This window comes from Mus musculus, chromosome 3, assembly GCF_000001635.26.
Source record: "Mus musculus strain C57BL/6J chromosome 3, GRCm38.p6 C57BL/6J".
NCBI lineage: Eukaryota > Metazoa > Chordata > Mammalia > Rodentia > Muridae > Mus > Mus musculus.
The window spans coordinates 121,291,390-121,305,899 of record NC_000069.6 but is presented as its reverse complement, the minus strand read 5'-3'; the positions used below and the strand labels follow the sequence as shown (position 1 = coordinate 121,305,899).

General features: G+C 42.7%; 1 protein-coding gene across 4 annotated transcripts in view; it reads right to left on the bottom strand.

Annotated features, from left to right (window-relative positions):
• Alg14 (asparagine-linked glycosylation 14) overlaps positions 1-14,188 on the bottom strand; it is a 71,385-nt gene extending 57,197 nt beyond the window's left edge. Inside the window, exons 1-2 of one of the 4 annotated variants that reach the window (XR_003954370.1) lie at positions 13,917-14,188; positions 7,142-7,296 (exon numbers count right to left, since the gene is read on the bottom strand). Coding sequence is in view for 2 of the 4 variants with exons in the window: in XM_006501899.3 (XP_006501962.1) it covers positions 7,142-7,311; positions 13,917-14,052 (306 nt within the window). In the remaining 2 variants the exon portion in view is untranslated. Of the gene's footprint in view, positions 1-7,141; positions 7,312-13,916 lie in introns of all 4 variants that reach the window. The other 3 variants (XM_006501899.3, NM_024178.3, NR_155539.1) reach the window with 3 other exon arrangements.
• Positions 14,189-14,510: the final 322 nt, after the last annotated feature.

Below are 14,510 nucleotides of genomic sequence, written 5' to 3'. Positions count from 1 at the left end.
CGGGCGTGGTGGCACACGCCTTTAATTCCAGCACTCAGGAGGCAGAGGAAGGCAGATTTCTGAGTTCAAGGCCAGCCTGGTCTACAAAGTGAGTTCCAGGACAGCCAGGGCTATACAGAGAAACCCTGTCTTGAAAAACCAAAACCAAAACCAAAACCAAAAAAAAAAACCCCATAAACAACAAAACAACAAAAAACAAACAAACAAAAACAAAAAATCAAAATGATTTTGATTGTTTTAATGTTAAATGTGGGTGTGTGTAAAAATACCAGTTTTAAACATCAAGAATATGCCTGTACCTTTATTTGTATCATATTTAATATGTCATGGTAAGATCTCAATGCTGTGCCCATGCTATTTCCTTGTATTAAAAGTCCCTTCCTAGAAATTAAAAAAAAAAATCATCACATCCTACTAATTGCTTATACTGAGCAAAATTAGAAAATCTGGAAGAAATGGACAATTTTCTAGACAGATACCAGGTGCCAAAGTTAAAACAGGTTCCGATAAACCATCTAAACAGTCCCATAACCTCCTAAAGAAATAGAAGCAATCATTAAGTTTCCCAACCAAAAAAATCCCAGGACCAGAGGGGTTTAGTGCAGAATTCTATCAGAATTCAAAGAAGACCTAATACCAATACTCTTCAAATTATTCCACAAAATAGAAACAGAAGGAACACTACCCAATTTGTACTATAAGCCACAATTATGCTTATACCTAAATCACACAAAGACCAAACAAAGAAAGAGAACTTCAGACCAATTTCCCTTATGAACATTCATGCAAAAATACTCAATAAGATTCTTGCCAACCGAATCTAAGAACACATCAAAACGATCATTCACCATGATCAAGTAGGCTTCATCCCAGAGATGCAGGGATGGTTCAATATATGGAAATCCATCAACGTAATCTACAATATAAACAAACTCAAAGAAAACACTACATGATCATTTCATTAGATGCTGGAAAAGCATCTGACAAAATTCAGCATCCCTTCATGTTAAAAGTCTTGGAAAGATCAGGAATTCAAGGCCCATACCTAAACCTAGTAAAAGTAATATACAGCAAACCTGTAGCCAACATCAAACTCAATGGAGAGAAACCTGAAGCAATCTCACTACAATCAGGACTAGACAAGGCTGCCCACTCTCTCCCTATCTACTCAATATAGTACTTGAAGTTCTAGCTAGAGCAATTAGACAACAAAAGGAGGTCAAAGGGATACAAATTGGAAAGGAAGAAGTCAAAATATCACTATTTACAGATGATATGACTGTATACTTAAGTGCTTCAAAAATTCCACCAGAGAACTCCTTAAGCTGATAAACAATTTCAGCAAAGTGGCTAGATATAAAATTAACTCAAACAAATCAGTAGCCTTCCTCTACTCAAAGGATAAACAGGCTGAGAAAGAAATTTGGGAAATAACACCCTTTACAATGACTATTGTAATATATAAAATACCTAGGTATGACTCTAACCAAGCATGTGAAAGATCTGTATGACAAGAACTTCAAGACTCTGAAGAAAGAAATTGAAGAAGATCTCAGAAGATGGAAAGATCTCCCATGGTCATGGATTGGCAAGATTAATATAGTAAAAGTGGTCATCTTGCCAAAAGCAATCTACAGATTCAATGCAATCCCCATCAAAATTCCATCTCAATTCTTTAGAGTTAGAAAGAGCAATTTGCAAATTTATTTATTTTATTCTGGGAAAACCCAGAATAGCCAAAACTATTCTCAACAATAAAGGAACTTCTGGGGGAATCACCATGCCTGACCTCAAGCTGTACTACAGAGCAATAGTGATAAAACCTGTATGATATTGGTATAGAGACAGGCAGGAACATCAATGGAATAGAGTTGGAGACACAGAAATGAACCCACACACCTAGGGTCACTGGATATTTGACAAAGGAGCTAAAACCATCCAGTGGAAAAAAGACAGCATTTTAAACAAATGGTGTTGGTTCAACTGGCAGTCAGCATGTAGAAAAATGCGTATCGACCCACTCTTACCTCCTTGTACAAAGCTCAAGTCCCAGTGGATCAAGGACCTCCACATAAAACCAGATACAATGAAACTAATAGAAGAGAAAGTAGGAAAGAGCCTCGAGCATATGGGCATAGGGAAAAATTCCTGAACAGAACACCAATGGCTTGTGTTGTAAGATCAAGAATCCACAAATGGGACCTCATAAAATTGCAAAGCTTCTGTAAGGCAAAGGACACTGTCAATAAGACAAAAAGGCAACCAGCAGATTGGGAAAAGATCTTTACCAACCCTACATCCGATAGAGGGCTAATATCTAATATATACAAAGAACTCAAGAAGTTAGACTCCAGAGAAACAAATAACCCTATTAAAAAATGGGACACAGAACTAAACAAAGAATTTTCAACTGAGGAATATCGGATGGCCGAGGAATATCAGATGGCAGAGAAACACCTAAAGAAATGTTCAACATCCTTAGTCATCAGGGAAATGCAAATTGAAACAACCCCGGAGATTCCATCTCACACCAGTCAGACTGGCTAAGATCAAAAACTCAGCTGACAGCAGATGCTGGTGAGGATGTGGAGAAAGAGGAACACTCCTTCATTGCTGGTGGGATTGCAAGCTGGTATAACCACTCTGGAAATCAGTCTGATAGTTCCTCAGAAAACTGGACATGGTATTACCTGTAGACCCACCTATATCACTCCTGGGCATGTACCCAAAATATTCTCCAACATATAACTAGGACACATGCTCCACTATGTTCATAGCAGCCTTATTTATAATAGCCAGAAGCTGGAAAGAACCTAGATGTCTTTCAACAGAGGAATGGATACAGAAAATGTGGTACATTTACACAATGGAGTATTACTCAGCTATTAAAAACAATGGCTTCATGAAATTCTTAGGCAAATGGATGGAACTAGAAAGTATCATCCTGAGTGAGGTAACCCAATCACAAAAGAACACACACAGTATGCATTCACTGATAAGTGGATATTAGCCCAAAAATTCGGAATACCCAAGGTACAATTCACAGACCACATGAAGCTCAAGAAGGAAGAGCAAAGTGTGGGTGCTTCAGTTCTTCTTAGAAGGGGGAAAAATACTCACAGGAGCAAATGTGGAGACAAAGTGTAGAGCAGAGACTGAAGGAAAAGCCATCCAGAGACTGCCCCACCTGAGGATCTATCCCATATACAGTCACCAAACCCCAAACACTATTGTGAATGCCAAGAAATGCTTGCTGAAAGGAGCCTGATATAGCTGTCTCCTGAGAGGCCCTGCCAGAGCCTTACAAATACAGAGGCGGATGCTTGCAACCCACCATTGGACTGAGTGCTGGGTCCCCAATGGAGGAGTTAGAGAAAGGCTGAAGGAGCTGAAGGGGTTTGCAATCCCAAAGGAAGAACAACAATATCAACCAACCAGACACCTCAGAGCTCCCAGGGACTAAGCCATCAAGCAAGCAGTACACATGGTGGGACTCATGGCTCCAGCTGCATATGCAGCAGAGGATGGCCTTGTCAGGCATCAATGGAAAGAGAGGACCTTGGTTCTATGAAGGTTTGATAGATGCCCCAGTGTAGGGGAATTGAGGTTGGGGAGGCGGGAGTGGGTGGGTGGAGGAACACCCTCATAGAAGCAGGGGGAGGGAGGATGGGATAGGGGAGTTGCCACAGGAGAGGGGGTGGGGGGAGGCCGGGAAAGGGGATAACATTTGAGATGTAAATAAAGAAGATATCCAAAACAAAAATTATATATAGTCCTTTCCCAGCACATAATACTTTGCCTGGTTATTTCCTCTTAGTTAATGCCAGCATGTGTGATGCAGCTACAGAGGTCATCCATCACCCAGTATGTGCCTAACATTTTTAAAAAACCTACACTACTTGTGCTTCTTCACTATTTTGCTGTTTCTATATAGAATTACTTATTTAATATAAGGTTTTCTTTCTTCTCTCTCAGTATTCATACCTACCATTTATTTCATTTTGGACGGAAGGTTAAAAACAAAAAGTGGTGTGGCTAACGGCAGACATTTTTATTCTGCTTCTGCTCTTACTTAAACAGTGCCTCTAATGGACACTGGCTTTTAGTTTTAATTATATATTTTTTTATATTAGGGAAACCACCGAAGAATTAGGATATCGAATAATTGGGGCAACGAAGTGCTTTAGGAAGCTCAACATGAACAGCCATGGGCATGAGTGTGATCCAAAGCTGACTTAGAGTCCAAAGTAAGCCGAGTGTGTGCGCTTGGTGCCTGAGAGCTTTCTCTGTATCCTGGCTTAAGCAGGTTATGTAAAACCATGAATGGAGCCTTGGGTTTCTCTGAGAACAGAACCTCGTGAGTTTGGGATATCCCCCTACTGGTCTTCAGATGAATGTTCTTTCATAATCCCTGATGTTTCAACGATCGACCAGAATGCAGACTGAAGGGGCAACAGGCCATTTCAGGTCAGCACACTGTGCAGCTTAGCCTTCTAACCACAGCGACACCCAGAAAAGTTAGACAGGCATAAGAATGCTTGCAGAGTATGTAACAATCACAATGCTTCCTTCAGTAATTAGGAAAAGACTGAAAGCAATAATAAAAGAAAGGCATGGGGCTGGAGAGGTGACTCAGGGGTTAAGAGCAGTGGCTGCTCTTCCAGAGGACCTGGCTTTAATTCCCAGCACCCACATGGCAGCTCCCAGCTGTCTGAAACCTCAGTTCCACCCTCACGTTGACATACATGCAGGCAGAACACCTATGTGCATGAAGAAAAATAATAAAGAACAGAATAAATAAAAGAAGGGCACATTGCTGGATGTGGTGGGTGTGGTGGTGTGCAGGTGGGTCTCTAGGCTTCAGAGTGAGCTCCAGAGCAGCCAGGGCTACACAGAGAGACCCGGCCTCAAAAAAAGCCAAAATCAAAACCAACCAAACCAAACCAAACCAGTGGAACAAACAAAAACCCTACTGATTACTAGGCAATCAGTACAAAGTACAAGGTAGACTTATGTGTATTAGCACAGAAAAGCATCTACAGCAAGATGGAGAGTCAGGTGGGGAAAAGGCTGTAGACAATATGCAAGTTTTGATTTATAAACCAGCCCCACCACCCCTAAAGCCCCCCAGCACACTCTATATGGCTACATGTATGCGTATTAGTCCGTGGTCATATGCACACACGAAAGGAGCACTGGTAGGGCCACTCCGGCCAATCCCTGAAGTTCCCTCTAGAGTAGGCCAGGAGAGTGATGACAAATGCTTTACGGTGAGTCGTGACTGTCTAAACATTTCAAATTAAGAAACAAAAGGGAATAAAATAAGTGACGAACAGAAGAGAGGAAAGAGAGAAAAACTAAGCAGTGTCAGAGCTGATTCTAGAACCTATGCAGTGAATGACGCTTGATCCTTATCACAGTGTTGTCTAGAGCCAGGACTCAGAGATTTCAGAATGAATGAACACTCACCCTTTCTGGGAACATACCCGAAGGCTAGATAGAGACCAGTGGGGAAACGCACAAGAATGAAGGTTGGTGTCGCTTTTGAACCTTTCCCATCCATTTTCAAGGACTTTGACTGTTTTATGTGTGAATTCTTCATCCTACAATCTTAAGTGTACTTTCAAAAAATATTTTGTTCCAGTGTCACAGAGCCTTGTCCTTTATTCCTATGATCTGAAGGGGCCAACTCCTGATCTGACTGAAGTCACCAGGAGTAATGTGGAGTCTCAGGGGGGGTGCTTAGGACAAAGGCGCCCAGGCAGAAGCAAATAAAAGGATGAACCAAAGCCTGCAGTGCAAAGTCCTGAGCCTCCTGTCCTTCCAGGCCTGGCTGAGGGTGTGGGTAGAGGTGGAGGTGGTGGTGGTGGTGGTGGTGGTGGTGGTGGTGGAGGTGGTGGTGGTGGTGATGGTGGTGGTGGTGGTGGTGGTGGTGGTGGTGGTGGTGGTGGTGGAGGTGGTGGTGGTGGTGATGGTGGTGGTGGTGGTGGTGGTGGTGGTGGTGGTGTGATGGTGGTGTGATGGTGGTGATGGTGGTGGTGGTGGTGGTGATGGTGGTGGTGGTGGTGGTGATGGTGGTGGTGGTGATGGTGGTGATGGTGGTGGTGGTGGTGGTGGTGGTGTGATGGTGGTGATGGTGGTGATGGTGGTGGTGGTGGTGGTGATGGTGGTGGTGGTGGTGGTGATGGTGGTGGTGGTGGTGGTGGTGGTGGTGGTGGTGGAGGTGGTGGTGGTGGTGATGGTGGTGGTGGTGGTGGTGGAGGTGATGGTGGTGATGGTGGTGGTGGTGGTGGTGATGGTGGTGGTGGTGACGGTGGTGGTGGTGGTGGTGGTGTGATGGTGGTGGTGGTGGTGGTGGTGGTGATGGTGGTGGTGGTGGTGGTGATGGTGGTGGTGGTGGTGGTGGTGGTGGTGGTGGTGGTGGTGGAGGTGGAGGTGGTGGTGGTGGTGGTGGTGGTGGTGGTGGTGGTGGTGATGGTGGTGGTGGTGGTGGTGGTGGTGGTGGTGGTGGTGGTGGTGAGACTGCTGGTTTCCAGGAGAAAGGTCTGGCAGCGATCAGTGTTTAGCTCCCTGCTAGAAAGTGTGAACTTATTCGGCAGTAAGCCTCTGAGAGTTAGAGCTGGGTAATTTCCACAGAAAAAGATGGAATGTCATACAAAAAGCATTCAATTCAATGAAGTGGTGACTTCACCTTTTTTATATCACTAAATTCTGATTAAAATGCTAAAATAAAGTTATCAGTTGGGGAGAGAGAAATAATTATAAGTGTGAATACCAATATGATTTGAAGACACTATTACAGATAGAAAGGATGAATATAACACATTAATACAAACTTTAATGAAGATCCAAGAAGTATATTACTGAATGCTTTAAATATGCAACTATGAATCAAAACAATTTTCATAACTGAAATTAAATGAAAAATCATTTCCTCTAAAGTAATAATGCGAGAGTATCATTTTTAATTTAAAGATTTATCTTAAAGAAATTCTTATATTTTGGTAGTAAAGGATTTTTATTTCTCTACCAGTCCACACTTTATTGCCTGTTGTGGGTAGGGTACTGAAATACCTTGGACTTATTTTCAGAGACAATAAACTCAATAAACAACTTGCAACTTATAGAAATGATCACATACTTCAGTAGTAGAGTCATTCTGGGCTCGAGAGAGTTCTTCAAGAGAATGGATTTTCTTGGCACTCATTTCATCAGACTCAGCAATGACATAATGCCTTGGTGAATAGGCATTGGACAAGCTTCCAACCAGCCTCAAGATCTCAGTGGTGTGTCCACCTAGGAACAAGAATACTATGGCTTAAGGTTACCATCACAATGGGGAAGGGGGGGGAAATCATTGAAGAGGCAGCCTAGTGGTTAGAGCACTTGCTGCTCTTGTGTATCACATCTTTCTATAACTCCAGAGGACTTGACACCCTTTCCTGACCTCCATAGGCACCAGGCATGCACAAGGTACTCATACATATGCACAGCTAACACACACACACACACACACACACACACACACACACACACACATACACAAACACACACACACTAAATCTAAGAAAAACAGGGAGAAGAAATGCAATATGGGCTGGAGAGATGGCTCCATGCTTAAAGAATGTGTTCTTCTGTCGTAGAAGACCCAAGTTCAGTTCTTACCACCCATGTGGGGCAACTCTGGTTTCAGGAAATCTTGATGGTCCAACAGTCACCTGTACACACATGCACAACCCCCCCCCACACACACATATACACATAATCAAAAGTAAATTTTTAGCTGGGTGGTGGTGGCAGCACACTTTTAATCCCAGCACCTGGGAGGTAGAGACAGGCAGATCTCTCAGTTTGAGGCCAGAATGGTCTACAGTGAGCGTTCCATAACTGCCAGAGCTTCTCAGAGAAATCTTGTCTCAAAAACAAACAAACAAGCAAACAAAAACCAAAATAAAAAAGTAAATAATAAACAAACAATAGAACCTTAATTAAAAAAAATAACCTACTATGAAAACTATCCATTTCACCATATTATCCCAAAGTCATGTTTTCAGGGGTAAGGAACTACTGTGAATGCATACTTCCTAAAAGGATGTAGAACATGAACACAGAACACACAATCTATGCCCTTGTATAAATACTGCTTTTATATAAAAGATAATAAATGCATTAAAAATGGTACTATCAGTAAAAAAATAAATGAGGACTGTTTATGGAAGTATAAGATACTTTCTTGATTTCCTGAAATCAAGAAAGCTGTCCTGGAGAGGGCAAGATACACACACATTTATAAAGAAGATGCAAGGCCACTCAGGTGGGATGACGGGCTATGAAAGATCAATGCTTTCAAAATAAGAACGACCCTGGAAAAGCTAAGATGACACGTGAAAATAACAGACATGTAGGAGTGGAGGCCTTTGGGCAGAGGCAGGATTGTCAGAACACGAGACAGTAAGATCTGAGCTGCTTTCATGGGGCAATGGGAACACAAGGGTAAAGGTGAGGTGAGGTCAGGCAAGCAGGATGAAGACAGGACAAGGAGGTTTCTGTGTGGAGAAGCCGCTTAATGCGCTCTGTCATCAGGGCGTGAGCTTCCTGAAGGAAAACTGTTGGCCACTCTAACCTCAGGTTCTAACAGAAGGTTCAGCACACTGAGTGAGGTCTTCAACTGGTTACCCGATCCTCCAAAGGAGTCGACATTCAGCTCCTTAAATTTTGCAATCTAAAAAATGTTAACACTTTATTCTCGAAATCATAACTTTAAAAATCAGCTACAGGGCTGGAGAGATGGCTCAGAGGTTAACAGCACTGACTGCTCTTCCAGAGTTCCTAAGTTCAATATCGCAACCACATGGTGGCTCACAACCATCTGTAATGGGATCCGATGCCCTCTTTCGGTGTGTCCAAAGACAGTTATAGTGTACTCACATATATAAAATAAATAAATCTTTTTTTAAAAAATCAGTTATAGAGCTGGAGAGATAGCTCAGCGGTTAAGAGCACTGACTGCTCTCCCAGAGGTCCTGAGTTCAATTCCCAGTAACCACATGGTGGCTCACAACCATCTGTAATGGGATCTGATGCACTCTTCTAGTGTGTGTCTGAAGACAACTGCAGTGTGCTCATATAAATAAAAATAAATAAATCTTTTTTTTTTTAAATTCAGTGTCATCTGGGCAGTAGGGGTTTATGACTTAAATCCTAGCACTCAGGAGACAGAGGCAAACAAATCTCTGTAAGTTCGAGGTCAGGGTGGTCTACAGAGTGAGTTTCAGGACAACCAGAACTACACAGAGAAACCTTGTCTTGAAAAGCTAAAAGAAAAAAAAAATCAATGACAGTGGGGACTGGAAGGATGGTTCAGCAATTAAGAGAATTAAGAGTTCTCTCTACTCTTGCAGAGGACTGGAGTTCAGCTCCCAGCATCTACATGGAGTGACTCGCAACTTCCTATAACCCCAGCTCCAGAAGACATTACACCCTCTTCTAACCTCCTAGAACACCCTCCACACACACATACACATTAATATTAAAAAAATGTATTAAAAACATCAATTACAGCGGGGCGTGGTGGCGCATGCCTTTAATCCCAGCACTTGGGAGGCAGAGGCAGGCAGATTTCTGAGTTCGAGGTCAGCCTGGTCTACAGAGTGAGTTCCAGAACAGCAAGGGCTATACAGAGAAACCCTGTCTTGAAAAAACAAAAACAAAAACATCAATTACAGTCATCCCTGGGGCACAGGGTTCTGGGTTCCCCACTGAACCCCAAATCTCCAGGTATTCAAGTTCTTTACACACAAATGGTTTCATTTTTATATATAACCTACACATTTTCCTCCTGTACACTTTATACCATTCCTTGATTTCTTACTTAATATAATGTAAATGCTAATTAAATAATTAGCATACTATATTGCTTAAGGAATAGTGAAAAGTCTGTACATGTTCATTACAAATGCATTTTTTTTCAAGCTATTTTGGATCTGAAAATGTAAAACCCATGGGTAGGGAAAGAGAGCCAGCCTGCATGGCCCCAGTGGTTTCTCACGTGAAAACTATCACAAAAGAACAGTGAAATATCAAACTCCTCATAAGCTGTAACCATTTCAGTTTTATTTCACCAGCTCCTTGGTCCAGCCCAGCCATTCCCTGCAGCCATCTTACACCACATCCTCCTTGCCTCTTTCACCCAGAAAGCTCTTTCATCCCTCCCTCCTTTGTTGTTCTAAGAATAAGTTTTTAGTAACACAGAAGCACACAGAAAGACAAGCACACAAGATGTACTTCCCTCCCCATCAGATATTTTCAAAGGAGAAAAGACCGTTTTGTTTTGTTTTGCTTTCCCGGGTTCTAGAATGAATTAGGAAGGAATGTGGTGAGCTCGCTGCAGTGGGCACTTCAGGGATTACCTATAACTTGCCTCCCATCTTCTCCCCTGGGGGAAATGATTGACACATCTACTTTATACTCATTGTAGTATTTTTTATTTTGGGCCTTGAAAAAGTGTTGGACCAAGTAGTTCCCCCCTCCCCCACCACACAGATGGAATAATTAATGATAAAACCTAATATCCACAGTGAAATGGGAGCTTCCTAAGACGCTGTAACAGGTCTCTCTTCTGTTTTTTTGCATGGAAACACTCAGTGAAAGCACTCATGGAAAATTTAACCTGGCTACTAAGTAAAGTCACTAAAATGACTGACCCTGCTACTAAGTGAAGTCACTAAAACGACTGACCCTGTTACCAAGGTTCCATTGTATTCTTCTATTACACTAGGGGAGGGGGCTGGAAGCTGACTCAGTGGTTAAGAGAACTTGCTGCCTTCCCAGAGGACCTCAGTTTGATTCTTATTACCCACATAACTCCAGTTCCCGGGACTCGGACGACCTTTTCTGGCCTCTGTAGGCATGTACACACAGATGCACACATGTCACAGAAGCATCTACATATACATAAATAAAAATAAATCTTTCTTAAAGTAGGAAGGAGAAAATTATTTTAGTAGATGGGCAGCCACATGAATATACAGATATATTCACACATAAAAAGGAAATCTTTAAAAAAGAGACACACTGGAGATCATTATGAACTGATAAAATACTATTAGATATACCTTAAAACACACCCAGCATCCAATCACTTCTTCATTTCTTAACTTTTTTTAAAAAAAGATTTATTTATTTACTTTATAAGTACACTGTAGCTGTCTCCAGGCACACCAGAAGAGAGTGTGAGATCTCATTATGGATGGCTGTGAGCCACCATATGGTTGCTGGGATTTGAACTCAGGACCTTTGGAAGAACAGTCAGTACTCTTAACCGCTGAGCCATCTCTCCAACCCCCATTTCTTAACTTTTAAAGATTTATTTAATGTCGGTTGGAGAGATGTCTCAGAGGTTAAAAGTGCTGGCTGCTCTTCCAGAGGTCCTGAGTTCAATTTCCAGCAACCACATGGTGGCTCATGACTATCTATAATGAGATCTGGTGCCCTCTTCTGGCCTACAGGCATACATACAGGCAGAACACTGTATACATTTTAATGTGTATGGAGGTTTTGTTTGCATGTATATCTGTGTGCCATCTGTGTACCTGGTGACCATGGAAGTCAGAAGAGGGTGTAGGATCCTGCCATGCTCTGTACAGCTCCTGAATCTGACCTAACTGGGTGATGAGGGAATGAAGGACATGCAGACACACATACAGAATAGGTAGGCCTGGATGGTCTGGGCTCTCTGATGAAGAAGCCACAGGATCCCAGAAGCTAGAGCCTTTATTATATACAGGAAGGCAGGGTGATCACATACATATATGCAAGGAAACAGGGTTATTATGTTCAGCTGGACAAGGGGGCAAGCTTAGCTCTGTAGGAACAGTCTCTGTATGGGAGCAGTCTTCAGGCTGTAACATCTCTGGGGGGGAAGAAAGCTATACTTTGCATATTCTATCAACATTCCAACAAGGACCAGAGAAAGGCTTTGTCATCTCTCTGCACTTCACCTACAGAAGGCTTTGCCACTCCCACGGGGCCTGGCCATATCAACAATACACATTCACTCAGGACCCCACTCAATCCCCACAGGGTTCCTAGAACTGGAGTTATAGATGGCTGTGAGCCACCATATGGGTGCTGGGACCCAAACCCTGGTCCTGCACAAGAACAAAGACCTTAACTGCTGAGCCATCTCTCCACCCTTCCAATCACTTCTTACCACCTCATCTTGCTTCACGCCACTGTCATATAAATTATAAATACAGCTTTATATAGATCATATCCCCACTTCCTCTCCCTATACATCTTGAGGTAATTTTCATGTGATAATATTTTACTTGTGTTCAAAAGTCCCCAGTAGCTTTGCATCTCACTTGAAATAACTTGTATTTCTTACGCAGTTAATATGAGATTTCTGTCCTTCTCTGTGTGGCAGCTACTCCTTCTGTCTCATCTTCTGTTTGTGTCCTATTTCCTTCACTGCTGCGCCTCTGTCCTTTCCCTAGTGTTTGTCACGTAGGCATCACACTGTGCCTTGTGATGCTTGTTTTGTTTGTTTTTCTATTTTCAGTTTTGTTTTGTTCCAGAGCTCAGTGTAGTGTCTGGCCATTCCCATGACTCAAAATATGTTAAGTAAATAAGTAAGGAATTATAATTGCATGTTAAGTTTGGTACATTTGCATACATCATAAATATCATTAGTGTGTGTGTAGTCACTCATCACATAATGATGTTTTAGTCAATGACAGGATATTGGTCACATGACATTAAAAAGGAACAGAAAATTCCTTATTGTCTAGTGACACAGCAACCATAACACAGTAGCCCAAGGTAATCTATGAACAAATTCACTGTGCTGCCTGCAATATAAAAAAGTACAATATAGGGGCTGGTGAGATGGCTCAGCGGTTAAGAGCACTGACTGCTCTTCCAAAGGTCCTGAGTTCAAATCCCAGCAACCACATGGTGGCTCACAACCATCCGTAACGAGATCTGACGTCCTCTTCTGGTGTGTCTGAAGACAACTACAGTGTACTTACATATAATAAACAAGTCTTTAAAAAAAGTACAATATATACTACTATATACAGTTCATAACATTTGATAACAATAATACACAACTACATTACTAGTTTGTGTATTTTTATTAGTGTGTATTTTTTTTAAAGCTACTGTAAAACTGTATGGTCTCCTGCAGAGGCTGCCTTAAACACCTCGAATTTACTGTGTGTCTTGACTGCATCATTTTCTGTTAGGCAATGGTTTTGTTTTACTGTCCCTGGAGCAATAGGTTATAACATATGTATTCCAGACAGCATTGATATAGGTTTGGGTATCACCTTGGTTGTTTAAAGTTGAGTCGTGTTTAACTATACACTCGTCAAAACTGTTCATCTAAAATTTTAAGTTTTAAAATGTTCAGAGCTGACTGGACAGTTTATTACTCATATCCTGTCACTCTGGAGGTATCGTCGTATGGAGTGTCCACGTTTTTATCCTCAGGGACTTTGCGCATTCATAAGTGCGACAACTCTACTTCGTTTACCATGTAATGTTCACATTTCTTAAACTAAGTACAAAGACCTAGAATTAATAACGCACAGCAGCAAAGAGGGCAACAATATGTCAGCATCAAAAGGCTTCGGCGTACTCCGTCGCTAATTATTTGTTAGAAAGCAGTACACTACAGAGAGGCTTAATTACAGACAAGTGTAAATGACCTGTCTTAATGACAGGCGGCTGGGTGGCGTCAGCTAACCAGCATTTTTTCCTGCCTGGGGTGGCCGGTTCCGGGAACGCAAAGAAACTACAAATCTCAGCATGCAGCGCTCCTAAAGGCGCTAAGAAGGGCGAAGAGAGTCGCGATGCATTCTGGGGTTTGTAGTGCCTAACTCAAGACCGTCGGCCTCCGCCCGGATACTTACCGGATCCAGCCACGATCAAGAGTCTGAGAGACTCTCGGGGAGTGACGTGATGGGGCCCAAGCACGGTCCATAGTCGCTGGAATAGCAAGATCACTAGCCCTGCGGCTGTAGCAGCTAGAATCAGAATGCTCAGCATTCAAAGGATGGCGCATGCGTGTAGACCTGGCGCCAGCGGTTAAAGTTTGCAAGCACCGCGCTTAAGAGCAAACAGGGAGCAAAGCGCCTCTCTGTGGGCGGGGATGGTCTGCACTGGGCGGAGCTTGCCAAGTTGGGCGGTCAAAGTTCAGAAGTGTGGCTCTGATTGGAAAACGCAGAACGACGCGTCTCTTGCGTCTCAGTGAGCCGGGTTTGTCCGTGATGGGTGGGGCTAAGGGCAGTTTGCCCAGGAAGCGCTACAAGGAACAGTAATGGTTTTGTTACCCGAGTTTGTGCTGCAGTTGTGTAGTTGGAAAGTTAAGTGCTGGAGAAGTTTGATTTCTGCCAGTGGCGAGGTCAAACTACATGTATGGTAGAAGGACCACGAAGCCCCGGGTTAGTAGCTGCTCCTGTCCTGCCAGGTTTTGCCTGAGGCTCCTGGCATACATCACTACTTCC